This window comes from Xenopus tropicalis, chromosome 5, assembly GCF_000004195.4.
Source record: "Xenopus tropicalis strain Nigerian chromosome 5, UCB_Xtro_10.0, whole genome shotgun sequence".
Taxonomy (NCBI): domain Eukaryota; kingdom Metazoa; phylum Chordata; class Amphibia; order Anura; family Pipidae; genus Xenopus; species Xenopus tropicalis.
Window position 1 is genome coordinate 153,148,816 of NC_030681.2, and position 21,594 is coordinate 153,170,409.

At 43.9% G+C, this 21,594-nt stretch overlaps 1 protein-coding gene across 2 annotated transcripts in view; it reads left to right on the forward strand.

The window, feature by feature from the left end:
- Positions 1 to 21,594, forward strand: part of efr3b (EFR3 homolog B) — a 106,644-nt gene that overhangs the window by 65,506 nt on the left and 19,544 nt on the right. For both annotated transcript variants that reach the window (XR_004222861.1, XM_031903101.1), the window contains exons 4-16: positions 2,764 to 2,914; positions 13,559 to 13,680; positions 14,120 to 14,269; positions 14,787 to 14,921; positions 15,853 to 15,931; positions 16,085 to 16,220; positions 16,999 to 17,160; positions 18,301 to 18,412; positions 18,604 to 18,655; positions 19,614 to 19,786; positions 20,132 to 20,207; positions 20,412 to 20,573; positions 20,677 to 20,808. Coding sequence is in view for 1 of the 2 variants with exons in the window: in XM_031903101.1 (XP_031758961.1) it covers positions 2,764 to 2,914; positions 13,559 to 13,680; positions 14,120 to 14,269; positions 14,787 to 14,921; positions 15,853 to 15,931; positions 16,085 to 16,220; positions 16,999 to 17,160; positions 18,301 to 18,412; positions 18,604 to 18,655; positions 19,614 to 19,786; positions 20,132 to 20,207; positions 20,412 to 20,573; positions 20,677 to 20,808 (1,642 nt within the window). In the remaining variant the exon portion in view is untranslated. The remainder of the gene's footprint in view (positions 1 to 2,763; positions 2,915 to 13,558; positions 13,681 to 14,119; positions 14,270 to 14,786; positions 14,922 to 15,852; positions 15,932 to 16,084; positions 16,221 to 16,998; positions 17,161 to 18,300; positions 18,413 to 18,603; positions 18,656 to 19,613; positions 19,787 to 20,131; positions 20,208 to 20,411; positions 20,574 to 20,676; positions 20,809 to 21,594) is intronic.

Sequence of the window (21,594 nt, forward strand, 5' to 3'; positions counted from 1 at the left end):
CTGGCTAAGAGCACGGGCCCTACTTCTGGCTAAGAGCACGGGCCCTACTTCTGGCTAAGAGCACGGGCCCTACTTCTGGCTAACAGCACGGGCCCTACTTCTGGCTAAGAGCACGGGCCCTACTTCTGGCTAACAGCACGGGCCCTACTTCTGGCTAAGAGCACGGGCCCTACTTCTGGCTAAGAGCACGGGCCCTACTTCTGGCTAAGAGCACGGGCCCTACTTCTGGCTAACAGCACGGGCCCTACTTCTGGCTAAGAGCACGGGCCCTACTTCTGGCTAACAGCACGGGCCCTACTTCTGGCTAACAGCAAGGGCCCTACTTCTGGCTAACAGGCCCTGGAGCACGGGCCCTACTTCTGGCTAAGAGCACGGGCCCTACTTCTGGCTAAGAGCACGGGCCCTACTTCTGGCTAAGAGCACGGGCCCTACTTCTGGCTAAGAGCACGGGCCCTACTTCTGGCTAAGAGCACGGGCCCTACTTCTGGCTAAGAGCACGGGCCCTACTTCTGGCTAACAGCAAGGGCCCTACTTCTGGCTAAGAGCATGGGCCCTACTTCTGGCTAATTTAATGAGAGATGTGGGTGTGTAGGTAGGTGTGTGTCTTCTTAGTACCCTAGGATGATTGGGGGAGGTAGGAGTGTGGGTAGAAGGTATCTTTTTGCACAGTAACAATGTTTGAGAGAAGAAGGAATGTCCTACTGAACATATTAACTGAGGATCATTATGGGAGAACTCATCTGACAAATGGGAAGTGGAGGTAGGTAGGTAGGTAGGTGCAGGGAGTCACTATGTAGATTATAAGAGGGAATCAGTAACACGTGCAGCAGATTCCAGGGCCGGGTTTAATATGCCGGAGAGGCAAGGGGACAGATGGGCTGAGCTGAGAGGTTACATATTACTGGGGCAGGCACAGATGTGAGTGGGGTATGTACATACCACAACCAGTGCAAGGAGTCTATTAGTGCAGTATATTGATATATTAGTGCAGTATATTAGTATATTGGTGCAGTATATTAGTATATTGGTGCAGTATATTAGTATATTGGTGCAGTATATTAGTATATTGGTGCGGTATATTAGTATATTGGTGCGGTATATTAGTATATTGGTGCGGTATATTAGTATATTGGTGCGGTATATTAGTATATTGGTGCGGTATATTAGTATATTGGTGCGGTATATTAGTATATTAGTGCGGTATATTAGTATATTGGTGCGGTATATTAGTATATTGGTGCAGTATATTAGTATATTGGTGCAGTATATTAGTATATTGGTGCAGTATATTAGTATATTGGTGCAGTATATTAGTGCAGTATAATAGTATATTAGTGCGGTATATTAGTATATTGGTGCAGGATATTAGTATATTGGTGCAGTATATTAGTATATTTTAGGTTCTACAGATAAGGGAAAGTAAAACACATGTGTAAAACTAATGATACAGTGTGTAATGTTCAAAATATATGCACAATGGGATTTCCCATAGCTTACTCTGCTCCAGCATATCATTGGGTTGTGTTGCTGGGCATCAATACTGTCTTAAAAGGGCGATATAGTTGCAATACTGAACAGTGATGGGGTCCTTGTATATCATTTATCTTACAATATCATCTTGCAGATGATATCTATCTCTCTATGGCCATTCTATAACTCATTGTGGCCCCAAAATCAGCCCCAGTAACACAGCTCTATTGCTGGCTCTCAGCCACACCCCATGCACCTTGTTCCCCAAGCCCCTAATTCACAACAACAACCCCCCAACTCTGTCCTTGGCAGCATCACAATAATACACCCATTTATTCAGCTCCTTATTATGTCTCTCATTCTCCCCTGTCTTAATTACTGTGACAACTACCCTCTCTCATCATCATTCCATTAATAGAGAAATTCGGCCTAAAATGAACTTTTATTATGATGTAGTGAGTTTTTTTTAATCTATTTGTACTTTTTGCCGTTTGTATTATTCTGCAGCTTACCTATTTGGGATTTATAATGCTATTTAGTTGCCCTAGCAAACAGAGAAAATTAGGAAAGCAAGTAACTGATAACAATGGGAAAAAATGAAAAACCTATGATAAAACATGTCCAACTGTAACTAAGTTATTTAACAGGTAAACTTCCCCTTGAAAATATTTTTGTTTATCTGTAGCCCACAGTGGATATAAAAGGCTCCTTATGTATAGAAGGATATGCAGCACTTTCCTTTGTGGCGTTGCTTTTTATTGCTGGAAGTTTGTTGGAGAGCAATGATATCCCTGCAGAATCAGCGGGAATGGATAATGGCCACAGGGCTGAGTTAGATAAATAGAGATTGCAGTTAATTCCCCCCAAACCCAAGCATTTAGGGCTCACTAGTTCTTTGCCCATCCCATAATCATTCCATGTTGTATGGATCATTATCATGGGTTTCCCCAAGCTGAGGAAAGAAAAGGAAAATGCTTTATTCCTAAACGCCAACTACACATACTTAATATATCATAGGGATATTAGTATTATTATTAAGATTTATTTATAAAGCGCCAACATATCCCGCAGCGCTGTACAATAAGTGGGTTTCATACATTGGATAGGTAATCTTTGTTTCTCCAGAGGATGCTAAAGGAATTAAATGACCCAGAATTCCCCCATGACTTGCACCATGTTGAGATCAGCAGATACCATCCTGCCCAGCCAATCAAAATGGTGGCAGTTGCACCATGTGGCAGTTTGCTTTCCCTATTACAAAGCCTAATGTGTCTCCATCTGTCTGTCTTGCAGTTATGTCTGCATTGCTATGGAAGCGCTGGACCAGCTTCTCATGGCCTGTCACTGCCAGAGCATCAACCTGTTTGTGGAGAGCTTTCTGAAGATGGTGGCCAAACTGTTGGAATCAGAAAAGCCAAATCTACAGATCTTGGGGACCAACTCAGTAAGTGGATGGGGGTGGCAGAGCCAGATTTGCACGGCCAAAGCCAAACATTTTGGCCAGACAAAGGCTGTTGCTGCTTTCTGGGAGGGTTAATAATGTCATTTATGTATAGGTACAGGTTCTGTTATCCAGAAAGCTCTGAAATATGAAATAGCCATTTCCCTATGAAAACACACAATTCATTTAGGACCAAATGAACCATGGCTGGGGCCTATGAGCTGTCTCCTATTTGGACGAAAACTTTTTTTTAAACTGTCTACTGTCCTATGTCCTGTTCTACTTAAAGCAACAGTAACACCAAAAAATGAAAGTGTTTTAAAGTAATTAAAATATAATGTACAGTTGCCCTGTGCTGGTAAAACTGGTACATTTGCAACAGAAACGCTACTATAGTTTATATAAATGAGCTGACACAGGTTACATAGCAGATAACAGATAAGCTCTGTAGAATATAATGGGGTTTTATCTGTTATATGCTGTGTAACCTGTGCCTTTTCGGCTGTAAATGGCTGCCCCCGGGGCTACACAGAAACTTTGTTTATATAAACTATAGTAGTCTTTCTGAGGAAAACACCCCAGTTGTACCAGTGCAGGGCAGCATTACATTATATAGTAATTACCTTTATACACTTTCATTTTTTGGTGTTACTGTCCCTTTAAGGTGGCCATACACGTTAAGATCCGCTTGCTTGGCGAGGTCGCCAAGTGAGTGGATCTTCTCCCGATATCCCCCACCTATGGGTGGGCGATATCGGGTGAATTTAGGCTAATTCGGTCGTTAATTAAAATGCCAGTGATAGGCGCAGCCGGTTCGGGGACCGATTCAACAAGCCGATGCGGTCCCTGACCCGACTAAATTTTTTAACCTGCCCGATCGATATCTGGCCGATTTCAGGCCACATGTCGGTTGGGCAGGCCCCTGTTCCTGCCCCTACACGGGCCAATAAGCTGCCGAATTGGTCTAAGGCAGTGTTTTTCAACCTTTTTTTGGGCAAAGGCACACTTGTTTCATGAAAAAAATCACGAGGCACACCACCATTAGAAAATGTTAAAAAATTTAACTCTGTGCCCAGCAGCAGTGCCCCCCTAGTACATTGGTGCCCAGCAGCAGTGCCCCCCTAGTACATTGGTGCCAAGAGCAGTGCCCCCCTAGTACATTGGTGCCCAGCAGCAGTGCCCCCCTAGTACATTGGTGCCAAGAGCAGTGCCCCCCTAGTACATTGGTGCCCAGCAGCAGTGCCCCCCTAGTACATTGGTGCCAAGAGCAGTGCCCCCCTAGTACACTGGTGCCCAGCAGCAGTGCCCCCCTAGTACATTGGTGCCAAGAGCAGTGCCCCTCTAGTACATTGGTGCCCAGCAGCAGTGCCCCCCTAGTACATTGGTGCCAAGAGCAGTGCCCCCCTAGTACACTGGTGCCCAGCAGCAGTGCCCCCCTAGTACATTGGTGCCAAGAGCAGTGCCCCCTAGTACATTGGTGCCCAGCAGCAGTGCCCCCCTAGTACACTGGTGCCCAGCAGCAGTGCCCCCCTAGTACATTGGTGCCAAGAGCAGTGCCCCCCTAGTACACTGGTGCCCAGCAGCAGTGCCCCCCTAGTACATTGGTGCCAAGAGCAGTGCCCCCCAGTACATTGGTGCCCAGCAGCAGTGCCCCCCTAGTACATTGGTGCCAAGAGCAGTGCCCCCCTAGTACATTGGTGCCCTGCCTACGGCACACCAGGCAACATCTCGTGCCGCGGAACAGTGGTTGAAAAACGCTGGTCTAAGGGACCGATATCGACAGCTACAATCGCCCCTTGTATGGGGACCTTTTGACTTTTTTAAGCTAGCTGATCCCTAAGGCCAAACAATCGACTTACAATGACGGGTATAGGAGGACCAGGGACCCCATCAGTTCAATCAAACCTGCCGACCCACACCTGGTCAAGATTTGGCCACATATCAATCAGAGGGCAGGTAAGATGCCAAATTGGCTAAATCGACAGCTGAACTCTGCCTGCGTATTTAGTTGACATGGCCCATTCCTCTGTTGGCTATTAACCTCTAGGAGGAAGGGTCCTGTGAACTAAGTATTATGGGACCACATTATTTCCGATGGCAGCCCTGGTGTCTAGTAAGTTCAATGCAAAGGTACCCCCGAGCCCCACCCTGACTGGCAGAGGATTGTGGGATTAGTAGTTTGCTGCTAGTTAGGCCAGGCAGCTTCTAATCTAAATCTGCCATTATGGTGGCTGCGGCTTAGTATCATTTGGCTGCCAAACCTGTTCCATTGTTCCTTATCTGTTCTAACAAGCAGGGGATCAATGCTGTGCTCTGTTCTGTGACTCACAGTCGTCCCTTTCCTGTTGCCCTTTCTCTCTGCCCCCGGGGGGGGGATATTTCCCGTAGGCTTGTTCCCAGCGCAGCTCCTTTGATTGAGGCCCCGTTATTGTAAGATCTCAGCACCATTCAGCGGGTCAGTGGGATCCCCAAGTGGCGAGATGTTGCTCTGATCATGGATAATAGCTCTGCAGCCTGTGCATTATACATATATATATATATAGTACTGAGGCGCATTCTCAACTTGCCCTTTCTTCTCTCTGAATACAATAAAAATAATTCATGTATAATGGTCAGGGATGTGGGGCTTAAAATGTCACCTTTTCCCTGCTTAGTACAGGTATAGGACCCATTATCCAGAATGCTCGGGACCTGGGGTTTTCCGGATAAGGGGTCTTTCCGTAATTCGGATCTCCTGCCTAAAGTTTGCTGAAAACATAATTTAAACAGTAATCGAACCCAATAGGATTGTTTTGACTCCAATAAGTATTAATTATATCTTAGTTGGGATCAAGTACAGGTACTGTTTTATTATTACAGAGAAAAGGGAATCATTTAACCATTAAATAAACCCAATAGGGCTGTTCTGCCCCAATAAGGGGTAATTATATCTTAGTTGGGATCAAGTACAGGTACTGTTTTATTATTACAGAGAAAAGGGAATCATTTAACCATGAAATAAACCCAATAGGGCTGTTCTGCCCCCAATAAGGGGTAATTATATCTTAGTTGGGATCAAGTACAGGTACTGTTTTATTATTACAGAGAAAAGGGAATCATTTAACCATGAAATAAACCCAATAGGGCTGTTCTGCCCCAATAAGGGGTAATTATATCTTAGTTGGGATCAAGTACAGGTACTGTTTTATTATTACAGAGAAAAGGGAATCATTTAACCATTAAATAAACCCAATAGGGCTGTTCTGCCCCAATAAGGGGTAATTATATCTTAGTTGGGATCAAGTACAGGTACTGTTTTATTATTACAGAGAAAAGGGAATCATTTAACCATTAAATAAACCCAATAGGGCTGTTCTGCCCCCAATAAGGGGTAATTATATCTTAGTTGGGATCAAGTACAGGTACTGTTTTATTATTACAGAGAAAAGGGAATCATTTTTAAAAATGTGAATTATTTGATTAAAATGGAGTCTATGGGAGATGGCCTTTCCGTAATTCGGAACTTTCTGGATAATGGGTTTCTGGATAAGGGGTCCGATACCTGTATAATATTAAACAAATGATTATAAGCAAAACCCCTGTCCTTTCACTGGGGCTTATTTGCTTACACTGGGTAGGATTGCCTCAGTGCCCATAGCAACCAAACATTTGATTGCTGCCTGCATCAAACTTATTAAAGATCACTGCTAATTAGTTGCTACAGTACAAAGACACTGTATATTATGCTCTTTATTATTAATATTAAAGGAGTACTAAAGCCTAAATAAGAGCTAGAAATGCTGTGTTTTATATAAAAGAAACATACTGTCCCAGCCCGAGGTTCAGCAGCCCTATAACAGTAATGTTCCAGACCTTCACAGTTGCCCCCAGCAGCTCCCCATCTTGGATCTTGTAAGACCGCCTTTTGTGTGTCAGTGGCACTGCACATGCTCAGTGCGCTCTGGGTTGCTGCTGGGAAGCAAAGCTTAGGGACAGTTGGAAACTACTGAAAACCCAGTGAGGTCACATCTGTCATAGAAGCAGATGCTACAGGGCTGGCTATGAATCAATTTGGATGCAGACTGCACCGATTTCTATGCTGCCATGTAATGTGCTCCGAAAATAGACGAGGTGCTACTGGGGGCATCTTGGGAGGCTGCGTATTCCCCCAGAAAGGTGAGAGAGACTCATAAGCAGCAGAGGGGCGAATGACAGCGTTTGGGGACGTTGCTACCAGCACTTTACTTACTTGGGCTCTGCAATAATTAAAGCTGCTAATTATCTGCTTTCTTGAAAGTAAAAAAAACCCAGAGATATAATTAAAGCAGATCAGAGCCAAAGTGGAGGTTTTTCCTATTAATTTCTCATTGCGCGGCTTGTCTCCTGTTAGCACATTAATCTGAGTCAGTGTTGGGCAGATTGAAATCCGTTACAGCGTGACTCACCCACCCGTGAATCATACGTCGTGCCGAACGCGGATAAATGAGAAATTGCACCATTTTACTCCCAAATCTCCCCTTTGTTCTGCCTGCGAGTCCCTTGTGTGGCTCTGGGGAAACAGAGAAGGGAACCTGACAGCAAACAGATAATTATTCTCCTTATACAACGTAGTTCACCTTTAAATCATCTTTTAGTATGACATAGAGAGTGCTATTCTCAGACAATTTGCAATTGGTCTTATTTTTTTTATTATTTGCAGTTTATTTATTAGGGTTTTTGTTTAGCAGCTCTCCAGTTTGGAATTTCAGATGCAGTCTGGTTGCTAGGGTCCAATGAAACAGAGCAACCAGGCAATGGTTTGAATAAGAGACAGGGATATGAATAGTGGAGGGCCTAAATAGATGGGTAAAAAAGTAACAATAGCAATAAAACTGGAGCCTCACAGAGCAATAGTTTTTGGCTGCCGGGGTCAGTGACCCCCATTTGAAAGCTGGAAAGAGGCAGAAGAGGATGGCAAATAATTTAAAACTTAAGAATATATTATTCTATTACATACCAAAAGTTAACTTCCCCTTTAAAGTCATGTACAGGTATCAGACCCCTTATCCGGAAACCTATTGTCCAGAAAGTTCCGAATTACGGAAAGGCCATCTCCTATAGACTCCATTGTAATCAAATAATTGATAAAGTAAGGAATACTGGGATGTGTGTTTGGTTTTGTGAAGCAACCAGAGTCCTCCCCTTTTACCCTGGGCCGGCTGCCTCTTCCATAGAGCATGGCAGTGTTTGCCCCAGTACTGCGCTACACGTACCCCCAGTCATAGCCGCCACAAGGGACAAAAGAAAAAAACATTTTTTTGTCCTTACTTGTCCTTTAATGGCAACAGTGGACTCTTTACAGAGAATTGCCCCATGCTGGGCAGTAGTTTATAATTTCTGTGTCAGACAGGTTTCTGTAGCTTTAGGAAGGGGACGTGCAAATGCATTTAGGGGAATTTCATTTCCCAGAGTTACCGGCCCTTCGGCTAGTGCCTAAAATAGCATTTCCAGGGCATTTTGCCTACTGTGTATTTTTCTACATTTCCTACACCCCCTCCCTGCTCTGTATGTGAATCAGCTGCTGGTAGGTACTGAGAGATTCTTGCCACCAATAAGGGCAACCCAGGCTACAGATTCAACCAGCAAAGATAAGGTAAAGTCCATTTATATTTAATTATTAAGAGCATTAATTCCCCTCGCTGCCCAACACTGCAGCCGTGGCGCCAATCTGATTTACTGGCATTGCAGGCGATAACTCTGCTCATTTATAATACAGGTATGGAACCCATAATCCAGAATGCTCGGGACCTGGGGTTTTCCAGATAAGGGGTCTTTCTGTAATTTGGATCTCCTACCTCAAGTCTATTAAAAAAGCAATTTAACCATTAAATAAACCCAATAGGGCTGTTCTGCCCCAATAAGGGGTAATTATATCTTAGTTGGGATCAAGTACAGGTACTGTTTTATTATTACAGAGAAAAGGGAATCATTTAACCATTAAATAAACCCAATAGGCTGTTCTGCCCCCAATAAGGGGTAATTATATCTTAGTTGGGATCAAGTACAGGTACTGTTTTATTATTACAGAGAAAAGGGAATCATTTAACCATTAAATAAACCCAATAGGGCTGTTCTGCCCCAATAAGGGGTAATTATATCTTAGTTGGGATCAAGTACAGGTACTGTTTTATTATTACAGAGAAAAGGGAATCATTTAACCATTAAATAAACCCAATATGACTGTTCTGCCCCCAATAAGGGGTAATTATATCTTAGTTGGGATCAAGTACAGGTACTGTTTTATTATTACAGAGAAAAGGGAATCATTTAACCATTAAATAAACCCAATAGGACTGTTCTGCCCCCAATAAGGGGTAATTATATCTTAGTTGGGATCAAGTACAGGTACTGTTTTATTATTACAAAGAAAAGGGAATCATTTAACCATGAAATAAACCCAATAGGGCTGTTCTGCCCCAATAAGGGGTAATTATATCTTAGTTGGGATCAAGTACAGGTACTGTTTTATTATTACAAAGAAAAGGGAATCATTTAACCATGAAATAAACCCAATAGGGCTGTTCTGCCCCAATAAGGGGTAATTATATCTTAGTTGGGATCAAGTACAGGTACTGTTTTATTATTACAGAGAAAATGGAATCATTTAACCATGAAATAAACCCAATAGGGCTGTTCTGCCCCAATAAGGGGTAATTATATCTTAGTTGGGATCAAGTACAGGTACTGTTTTATTATTACAGAGAAAAGGGAATCATTTAACCATGAAATAAACCCAATAGGGCTGTTCTGCCCCCAATAAGGGGTAATTATATCTTAGTTGGGATCAAGTACAGGTACTGTTTTATTATTACAGAGAAAAGGGAATCATTTAACCATGAAATAAACCCAATAGTGCTGTTCTGCCCCCAATAAGGGGTAATTATATCTTAGTTGGGATCAAGTACAGTTACTATTTTATTATTACAGAGGTAAAGGAAATCCTTTTAAAAAATGTGAATTATTTGATTAAAATGGAGTCTATGGGAGATGGCCTTTCCGTAATTTGAAACTATCTGGATAAGTGGTTTCCGGATAAGGGGTCCGATACCTGTATCTCCTTTTTTTCCTGCCCCCCGGGAAGAATAGTAAATCCCCTGGCCTTCTTGGAGTAATTCATTATTACCCATCGTTATTCAGTGTAAGCCCAGCCTGTGGGATGTCAGTTACATCCCTGGGTACATTAGCCCGTGGCTTCACCTGGCAACTCAGGTAACAGAGATATGGGTGCCAGGGAACACTTCCTGTCTGGGATCCCAGGGGCGGGCTGGGGGGGGCACCTGCTGTGATATTTATATACCTGCAGCTCATTTGGGCGTCACTGGAGTAAATGACGGATAGATATTTGCTGGTTGAATCAGCCGCTGCTTCCTGGATCATTTCTGGCTACGTTGGTTACGGCCGGTGCTCCATGTCAGGCACAAATTAATAAGTAATTAGAAAATCATTATAAATGATGAAGTCATGGATTTATTGCGCAACTGTAACTCACATTTAGGAAAGGTTCTTGAACCAGGAACTTATTTATTGAACTGATCCACATAGAAGTATTAACAGACTATAATGCAGCAATGGGTTACTCCCAGCTTTCAGGTTATACTTCTCCCAGTGGAACCCAGGCAATTCCCTAACCCCGAGTCTGTACACTGGGAACCCTACTCATGGGATAATAATCCCTCTATGATCCTTGTGGGAGCCAGAGCTGCTCACTAGCCTCACACCTATAACAGAACTTGACTGACCTGTCTGTGCCTACTTACACCCAGGTTCCACTCTCTCTCTACACTTGCCTGCTCAGGTGGAGATTTCTAACAAAATGGACCCCATCAGGGTTGCCAGGTCTAATTTTCAAAACCAGCCAAAGTCAGCCCCAAAACCAGTCTAAAACTAGCCAAACTTCAAATGTAGCCCAAAAATAGCCCAATTGCCACAGTGAAAAAGAAAATCTAAAAAATAAAAGAAGGCATATGTTGGGAGGTATGCCACAGTGGCAGGGTCGGACTGGGCCGCTGGGACACCGGGAAAAAACCCCGATGGGCCCCGGCGGCCCAGACCCAACCCTTGCTGGCGCTCCCCCGGCCGACCATTCCTCCCCTGGCTCGTTAAACTTATACGCCCTTAGGGGAGGACGTTGGGTGGGGGACCCTGCGGGGGGTTAGGGAGGCTCAGTGGGGGGGGGGGGGTAAGGAAGGCTCGGCGGGGGCTCCTGTGTGGGGGGGGGTTGTTAGGGGGTACTGGGACTCGGCCAACGGGGACGCCTGAAGGGCCCCTGGGGTGGGAACCCCGCTGGGCCCTGCATGCCCCAGTCCGACCCTGCACAGCAGCAATGGATTTAGAGGATTGCATTAACTCCAGACCGGTGTGTTTAACTACAACTCTCAGACACTCTAAGAGATCATGTCCTGAGGGTTATAGTTATAGTTATAGTAGGACCAACTGCAGAAGGTAACAAATGGCAGCCCCGCCACATGCCTGTACAAAGTAGTAGTACAATCTCCTACCTGACAGAGCAGGAAACAGGTTGTAATGCAGACAAATTGCAACTGTGTTTAGAAACAGCAGCAAAGCAGAGTAGAAAAGGGAGCTTCTATCTACACCAGTCCCAGTGCATGCTGGGTAATGTAGTTTTACAGTAACCTTGGCCCTAGGCTGATTGTGAAGCATTACCCATCATGCATGGGGAGATGCTCTCACACTTCTTCCTGTTGCAATTACAGAGTTTCCTGTCAGGTGATGAGTTAGTGAAAAACAAAGCATTTCAAAATGGCCCCCTGAGGTAAAAAAGGCAATTTGTTCAAAAGCCACAAGTAAAAAAATAAATAGAAGGAGACCAATAGCCAGGGCCCTCTCTGATCAGCTGAACATTGTTATGTCTGGCCTTTTTAAGTTTCATTTTGAATAAAAGGGGCAGTATACATGTTTGTTAGCAGGAGTATATTGTGCATAGGGATTATCTGAGCACTGGGAGTCAAATGATCTGCTCTGCAAGAACCAAACAAGGAGTAGATCCATTTTCTCTATTTGCCCCTTTTTAATGAAAAAAAGAAAATATTGATTTCTCCTAAATAAAGCAACAGGCAAAAAGTAAGTTAAGCCCATGCCCTATTCATTGGATTCACGCTGGGCAACAGTGTACTGCCCCTTTATATTTAGGGTACCTACTTTGAAGGGGTAGGAAGGTAGGTATATTTTATATATATAAAAAAAACAAAGCTGCTGTGTAGCCATGGGGGCAGCCATTTAAAATTGAAAAAGGAGATAAGGCACAGCTTACACCAGCAGATAATAGATAAGCTCTGCTATATACAATGGGATTCTACACAGCTTACATGTTATATATTATGTATCCTGTGCCTGAATGGCTGCCCCCATGGTTATTTATATGGACTATAATTGAAGCAACCCCATCAGTTTTACCAATGCAGAGTAATAGTACATTATATTGCCATTTTTAGATGTTAATGTTTGAATCACAGTGTTGGTGCTGTTACTTCAGTAGCTGTAGGGCTCCCTCTTGTGGTGAAACAACAACATAGTAAATTCCTATCTATGCACTAATACAGGTATAGGATCCCTTATCCGGAAACCAGTTATCCAGAAAGCTCCGAATTACGGAAAGCCCACCTCCCATAGACTCCATTTTACTAGAATAATTCAGAATTTTAAAACTGATTTCCTTTTTCTCTGTATAAATAGAACAGTACCTTGTAATTGATCCCAACTAAGATATAAATAATCCTTATTGGATGCAAAACAATCCTATTGGGTTTAATTAATGTTTTATTGATTTTTTAGTAGACTTAAGGTACAAAGTTCCAAGTTACGGAAAGACCCCTTATCCGGAATACCATTGGTCCCGAGCATTCTGGATAATGGGTCCTATACCTGTACTACATTTACTATACTCAGACTGTTGCACTACACTGACTATACTAACCCTATACTGAATATACACACAACATAAAGTACTTACACCACACCTTACTCACTCACTATACTTACTGTACTCAAATTATACTGACTTTGCTCGGCATATATAGTAGCATAATATAGGCTGAGTATAGTAATTATGAGAAGGTCTAGGACTGTGGGAAGTGGACTTAGACTATAGTAGTATAGTGTGCCCACAAAGGGTGCCTACTGGGTTTTTTCCTGCACCTAGTAGTATGGGGCCCCATGATTATTAATGGTGACCCTGCTTACTATACTAGTGATGCTACTCAGTCTGTGCTTCCATCAAGATAATATACGACAATAAATCTAATGTGACATAAGGGAAATAATGTAAAAAGTAATAATTATTGGCTAAGAGTTTTCTAGTAACCAATAGCAACCAGTCAGTGGCGAATGGTCTGAAGGCGATAGTCACCCCGATATATAGAGTTGTATTTTTAAAAGTTTTGAAAGCAAGTTTTGAAGCAAGCTAGGAATTGGTCTGATCAGCAAAAGGCTCAATCTTCCATTACCTTTATAGCAGGGAGGGAAGCTCAGCAATAGGAACATCAGTGTACATTCATCCATGATTGATATTTAAATGGGAAATTCATATAAAAGTTTAAAGTACTGCTCTTTCCCTGCCCCGACCCGCCTCCCGTGGCCAAGTTACTTATTTGCGCTCTTTCTCTCCCGCAGTTTGTGAAGTTTGCCAATATAGAAGAGGACACACCATCGTATCACCGCAGCTACGACTTCTTCGTCTCCCGCTTCAGTGAGATGTGCCACTCCAGCCACGACGACGGGGAGATCAGGACAAAGTAAGCAATGAGTAGGGTTTTAAACTGAAGAAGCAGCAGCATTTCACTTCGGTTAGCTCTTTACTCTGATAAATATGCCTCCCAGATGAAAGGTCCGGCTTGGGACTCCTCCAGTTACATGGGAGTAGAAGAAACAATAGGTTAGCTGAAAGCAGTTCTAATGTGTAGTGCTGGCTGAAAGCTCAGACTCAGGCACACTTTACTGCTGCGCTGCAAGTTGGAGTGATATCCCCCCCCCCTCACCCCCAGCAGACGATCAGCAGAACAATGGGAAGGGAGCAAGATAGCAGCTCCCAGTAGGTATCAGAATAGCACTCAATAGTAAGAAATCCAAGTCCGGCTTGGGACTCCTCCAGTTACATGGGAGTAGAAGAACATCCATTATGAACCCAACACAATGTTTATGGACTCAAAAACTCTGTAATGTTTTGATTTCAAGGATTCGCATGGCAGGGATCAAAGGGTTGCAGGGAGTTGTCAGGAAAACCGTGAATGATGAGCTTCAGGCTAATATCTGGGAGACCCAGCACATGGACAAGATTGTACCGTCGCTTCTGTACAACCTCCAGCAAGTGGAAGAGACAGAAAGGTGTGTTCTATGGTAGAGCAAGATGGTTACTATTGTGTGTCTGTGCCGGCAGCCATTGTGGTGCCTCCGTATTCCTATTGCAGGGAATTCAGGGTAGTATCTGCATCTGTGCTTATATGGTTAATACCAGGAAATCTGTACTCATCCAAATACCATATATGTGGCCATACACTGTGCGATCTGCTCGTTTGGCGAGGTCACAAAACGAGTGGATCATCTCCTGATGCCTACAATGGGCGATATCGGGCTAATTGGACTTGGGGCCAAACGATCGAATTAAAACAGTGGGTATATGGGCCGTTAGACTGAGGACACCCATCGGGGGGTGCCCATACACAGGCAGATAAGCTGCTGAAACGGTCTGAAGGACCCAAATCAGCAGATGAAATCTCCCCATGTATGGCCACCTTTACTCACCCCTTGGCTCCCCAATCCACTGCTTTGGAACCCAGAGTTTGGGAACCTCTATATATAACATTATAGGAATGAATATATAATTCTTTTGTGGTTATTTCAGCCGATCGCCGTCTCCACTACAGACTAGTGAGAAGGAAAAGGAGATCCCAGCAGAACTAGCAGAGAGGTGCCTCCGGGAGTTGCTGGGGAGAGCGGCCTATGGGAATATCAAGAATGCTATCAAGCCTGTCCTAATGTAAGTAAATAGCATTCATATTTAATTGACATCAAATCTAACTCCTCTATGCCTTCTAATATCCTTATCATTTACAGTAGGGGGTACATTATCCCTTATAATACATGAGTGATACTCAGAGTTCCCTGTATAACTCAGCCTGCAGCCTTGTGCCTTTATATGGGGGGCACAGAACCCCTCAGTGACTGCTAATATCCTTATCATTTACAGTAGGGGGTACATTATCCCTTATAATACATGAGTGATACTCAGAGTTCCCTGTATAACTCAGCCTGCAGCCTTGTGCCTTTATATGGGCACAGAACCCCTCAGTGACTGCTAATATCCTTATCATTTACAGTAGGGGGTACATTATCCCTTATAATACATGAGTGATACTCAGAGTTCCCTGTATAACTCAGCCTGCAGCCTTGTGCCTTTATATGGGCACAGAACCCCTCAGTGACTGCTAATATCCTTATCATTTACAGTAGGGGGTACATTATCCCTTATAATACATGAGTGATACTCAGAGTTCCCTGTATAACTCAGCCTGCAGCCTTGTGCCTTTATATGGGCACAGAACCCCTCAGTGACTGCTAATATCCTTATCATTTACAGTAGGGGGTACATTATCCCTTATAATACATGAGTGATACTCAGAGTTCCCTGTATAACTCAGCCTGCAGCCTTGTGCCTTTATATGGGCACAGAACCCCTCAGTGACTGCTAATATCCTTATCATTTACAGTAGGGGGTACATTATCCCGTATAATACATGAGTGAATTCCCTGTATAACTCTGAAATCATGTGCTTTTGTTTGATCACACATATGGGTGTCCATACTCCAAATAGTAGATGTGTTTATCTTTCCCATTGATATGCAAGTATGGAATTACCCAGCATGCACCTCACTCACTCTCTTTCTTGTGCTTCCTTTCTGGTCGGCAGGCACTTGGATAACCATTCCCTGTGGGAGCCCAAACTCTTTGCTATCCGATGCTTTAAGATCATCATGTATTCCATACAGGTGGGAACCACTGATTTGATGGCTTTGATGAGAAGTAGCCAATCAGCTTTTTTGCATTCTAGTGCCAGTAGATGTTCTGATTGGTTGCTAAGGGCTACAGGATGGGGTAAATACGCACCCCCTAACACTAACCCTCACTTGGGTGTATTTTAGCCCCAGCACTCCCACCTGGTAATCCAGCAGCTCCTGGGCCACCTGGATGCAAACAGTAAGAGCGCGGCCACGGTGAGAGCGGGGATCGTGGAAGTGCTGTCCGAGGCGGCAGTTATAGCTGCCAGCGGATCTGTAGGTGGGTGTCTCAAGGGGACTGCACCCTGTGCTTTATCCCAACTTTTCATATGTTATAGAATGGCCTATTCTAAGCAACTTTTCAATTGGTCTTTATTTTTTCATCTTTTATAATTTTTGAATTATTTGCCTTCTTCTTCTGTCTCTTTCCAGCTTTCTAAAGGGGGTCACTGACCCCGGCAGCCACAGACCTATCGCTCTGTGAGGCTACAATTTCAATGTTATTGTTAATTTTTATTACTTCTCTTTCTATTTAGCCCCTCTCCTATTCACTCTCTCAAATCATTCCCTGGTTACTAAGGCAAACTTGACCCTAGCAACCAGATAACTGCTGAAATTCCAAACTGGAGAGCTGCAGAACAAAAAGTAAAATAATTAAAAAAAACTACCAATAATATAAAATATGAAGACCAACTGCATATTGTCGTAGAATAGCAATCGCTATATCATACTAAATGTTTATTTAAAGGTGAACTATCCTTTTAATTGCCCCTGAGAGTTAGAAATTGTTGCACTGTATTCACCCAGCAGAAAGGGCCGCATTGACTACACTCCATAGGCCAGGTCTGTGTATACTTGTAGATTGTAAGCTCTTCCTTGTAGATTGTAAGCTCTTTTTGGCAGGGCTCTCTTCACATCGGTTATTGGTTGCTTTATATGTTACTCTGTATGTCCAATGTATGAAACCCACTTATTGTACAGCGCTGCGGGATATGTTGGCGCTTTATAAATAAATGTTAATAATAATCATTGACAACAGGGGCTCTCTCCTTCCTCAGGTCCCACCGTGCTAGAAGTGTTCAACACCCTGCTCCGCCAGCTGCGGCTCAGCATCGACTATGAGCTCACCGGCACCTACGACTCTACCGTCAACATCGGCACCAAAATCATCAAGGAGCATGAGGAGAGGATGTTCCAAGAAGCCGTAATCAAGACAATAGGTGCAAAGGATTCTGGGAATGTTAGGAATAAGGATGGGGGGGGCGGGGTTAATACATGACTTCAACACATTTGCTGGTGGGCAAAAGGCTGATGAACAATCAGTGTTACATTGTATGAGCGGAATAAGTATACTGTACATCCAGCAGGGGGCAGCCTTATCTCATCCTCAGTTGCTAATAGGACCGTGGCTTATCCAGATGTATATACACCATGGGCCTGCATTTCTATAGCCATGTATATAGAACAGTCCTATTGGGTTTATTTCATGGTTAAATGATTCCCTTTTCTCTGTAATAATAAAACAGTACCTGTACTTGATCCCAACTAAGATATAATTACCCCTTATTGGGGCAGAACAGCCCTATTGGGTTTATTTAATGGTTAAATGATTCCCTTTTCTCTGTAATAATAAAACAGTACCTGTACTTGATCCCAACTAAGATATAATTACCCCTTATTGGGGGCAGAACAGCCCTATTGGGTTTATTTAATGGTTAAATGATTCCCTTTTCTCTGTAATAATAAAACAGTACCTGTACTTGATCCCAACTAAGATATAATTACCCCTTATTGGGGGCAGAACAGCCCTATTGGGTTTATTTAATGGTTAAATGATTCCCTTTTCTCTGTAATAATAAAACAGTACCTGTACTTGATCCCAACTAATATATAATTACCCCTTATTGGGGGCAGAACAGCCCTATTGGGTTTATTTAATGGTTAAATGATTCCCTTTTCTCTGTAATAATAAAACAGTACCTGTACTTGATCCCAACTAAGATATAATTACCCCTTATTGGGGGCAGAACAGCCCTATTGGGTTTATTTAATGGTTAAATGATTCCCTTTTCTCTGTAATAATAAAACAGTACCTGTACTTGATCCCAACTAAGATATAATTACCCCTTATTGGGGCAGAACAGCCCTATTGGGTTTATTTAATGGTTAAATGATTCCCTTTTCTCTGTAATAATAAAACAGTACCTGTACTTGATCCCAACTAAGATATAATTACCCCTTATTGGGGGCAGAACAATCCTATTGTGGTTAATTAATGTTTCATTGATTTTTTAGTAGACTTAAGGTATGAGGATCCAGTATAAATAGTGATGATGACTTACTGCCTGCATTTGTTCTAGGCTCCTTTGCCAGCACCCTGCCAATCTACCAGCGGTCGGAAGTCATGCTGTTTATAATGGGGAAGGTGCCGCTGCCCTCTATGCACCATGCCATGGACTTTGGCAAAGCAGGGTGAGTCCATTCTGGCACTGCCCAAACATTCATTACATTTTAAAAACAGATTTATTTTAGAAAAATTGGAATTAAACAGCAACTGAAGTATGAAGTAACTGATGCATGAGAAATGTTTCTGTTTTTTCCACCGCCTGGTGGATCATGGTGATCATCTCAGTAGCCAATCAACTCCTTTCTCTGAATTTCAGGGAGAACAGGAATCGGTTAACCCAGATCATGCTGCTGAAATCCCTCCTCCAGGTACTGTCAGCCCCGCCTACTTCCTGTCTGTGCTCATAGGTTATTCAAGGGGAAATAAGTCTGTAGTTTTCATTTTGTCCATTTTCTTAAAGAGGTGGTTCAACTTTAACTTTTAGTATGTTATAAAATGTTTAATTCTAAGCAACTTTTCAGTTGGTCTTCATTATTTATTTGTTTTAGTTTTTTTAATTATTTGCCTTCTTCTTCCAACTCTTTGCAGTTTTTAAATGGGGGGGTCACTGACCCCGGCAGCCAAAAAACCTATTGCTCTGTGAGGCTCCAGTTTTATTGTTATTGTTACTTTTTATGACTTATCTTTCTATTCAGCCCCTCCCCTATTCATATACCAGTCTCTCATCCAAACCACTCCCTGGTTACTAAGGTAACTTGGACCCTAGCAACCACATAGCTGCCGAACTCCAAACTGCAGAGCTCCTGAATGGAAAATGGAATAACTAAAAAACTACAAATAGTAAAAAATGAAGACCAGTTGCAAATTATCTCATAATATTACTATCTTCATCAAACTAAAAGTTAACTCAAAGGTGAACCCCTTTAAAGGGTAAGTTAAGATAAAATCTACTCTCCGTAGTGTTGTGAGTAAAAGTCAGGCCAATTGCAGGTTATTTAGGGTGCAAAGTGGTAGCTTTCCGTTCAGGGTCGGACTGTGGGGTGCAGGGCCCAGCACCCCCCAAGGTACCTCCTCTGGCCGCGTCCCCCGCCGCGCAACACTAACACCCCACCCGCAGGGGCCCCTATCTGACGTCCTCCCCTGAATGCACATATGTGAAACGTGTTAGGGGAGGACATTGGAGGCCAGAGGAAGCGGCAGTAGGGTCGGTTCTGGGCCGCTGGGGCCCACCAAGGCCAGGTATTTTCCCGCTGTCCCGGCGGCCCAGTCCGACCCTGTTTCCCTTTTTAAATGTAGTGTTGCTGACAGCAGCCTAAACCTCCGCAGGTATCCATGGGCTTCCAGTGCAACAACATGCTGACCGCCCTGCCCAGCTCCTTCCTGGACCCCCTGCTCTCCTCCGCCCTAATGGAAGATGCTGAGATCCGACTCTTTGTCCTAGAAATTCTCATCTGCCTCATCGACCGACACGGGAACAGGCACAAGATCTCGAGCATCAGGTACCCAGCCAGGAGCTGCCATTTAATAACATTATGTACAGTGTGGGGGATAAGCATTTATATAGACTTTATAGGGACGTAATTCTTTTGTTTGTCCCATTCTGCACTGTTAGTTCTGACTCATGAACAGTTGTAGCAGAAGGCATCTCTCTTCCAGCCATTACTCAGTACCCCACAGTGCCTTGAATGCTTCAAGGCACTGTGCTGGTTCCCTATAACTTGTTATCTATGTGATAATTTTGCCATCTGGCCCCTAAATGCCTCTGTGATGAGAAAGAAGTGGGAGCTGCCATGTACAACAAGTCTCATTGTGACATTATGGCTTCTATTGATTTCCGTTTACAGCACAGAACCAGACATCTCGGTGCTGAAGCTGAAGGTGGACAAGTGTTCCCGGCAGGACACGCTCTTCATGAAGAAGGTAAGTACATGCCCGGTGGAAGGGTTGTACCCAATGTGGCATACGGGAGTCAATACCAGCCCAGGGGAAAGGGGAATGATGGGAGATTAATATCAGCTCATACAATATAACCCAAACAATAGCGATCCAGCTGCTGCTAAACTACAACTGCCAGCATTCCCCCATTCCACCCCACAATGCTCTTCTCTCCGCTTCTGTTCCCAGCATGCTCAGCATCTGTACCGGCACATCTACCTGAGCTGCAACGAGCCGACCAACGTGCAGACTCACTACGAAGCCCTTTATTTCCTGCTGGTGATTATAAGCATTGAGTTGGCCACCGAGGATGTGGTGGTAGATCTCATCCGCCTGGTGTTAGCGGTGCAGGTAGGGATAAAGGGTTCCCAGTTGGGCTTTTTATACCGGTGCGCCTGGATATATCCCTGTAGCTGCTATTTAAATGGATGAAATCTTCTTTTCTCTGTACCAGGAGATGGCTCTGAACAATGAGGACAATCTCCCTGCATATTGTCGCTGTGCCATCCAGGCCCTCTGTGCCGCCTACCTCAGCCTGATCAGCAACCTGACCACTGTGCCTGCCTTCTGCCAGCACGTTCATGAGGTCTGTACCCCCCCCCCAAGCAGTTATGATAACATGGCCACATGCTGTGTATCCACAAGGGCAGCATTTCAAGCGGAAAAAAGGAGAAAAGGCACAGGTTACATAGCAGATAACAGATAAGCTCTTTTATCTGTTATCTGCTGTGTAACCTGTGCCTTTTCTCCTTTTTTTTCAGCTTGAGTTGCTGCCCCCGGGGCTACACAGCAGGGTATTTATATAAACTATAGTAGGGTTTCTGTAGAAAACACCCCAGCTGTACCAGTGCAGGAACGGCTGCCCCCGGGGCTACACAGCGGGGTATTTATATAAACTATAGTAGGGTTTCTGTAGCAAACACCCCAGCTGTACCAGTGCAGGAACGGCTGCCCCCGGGGCTACACAGCGGGGTATTTATATAAACTATAGTAGGGTTTCTGTAGCAAACACCCCAGCTGTACCAGTGCAGGAACGGCTGCCCCCGGGGCTACACAGCGGGGTATTTATATAAACTATAGTAGGGTTTCTGTAGCAAACACCCCAGCTGTACCAGTGCAGGAATGGCTGCCCCCGGGGCTACACAGCGGGGTATTTATATAAACTATAGTAGGGTTTCTGTAGCAAACACCCCAGCTGTACCAGTGCAGGAATGACTGCCCCCGGGGCTACACAGCGGGGTATTTATATAAACTATAGTAGGGTTTCTGTAGCAAACACCCCAGCTGTACCAGTGCAGGAATGGCTGCCCCCGGGGCTACACAGCGGGGTATTTATATAAACTATAGTAGGGTTTCTGTAGCAAACACCCCA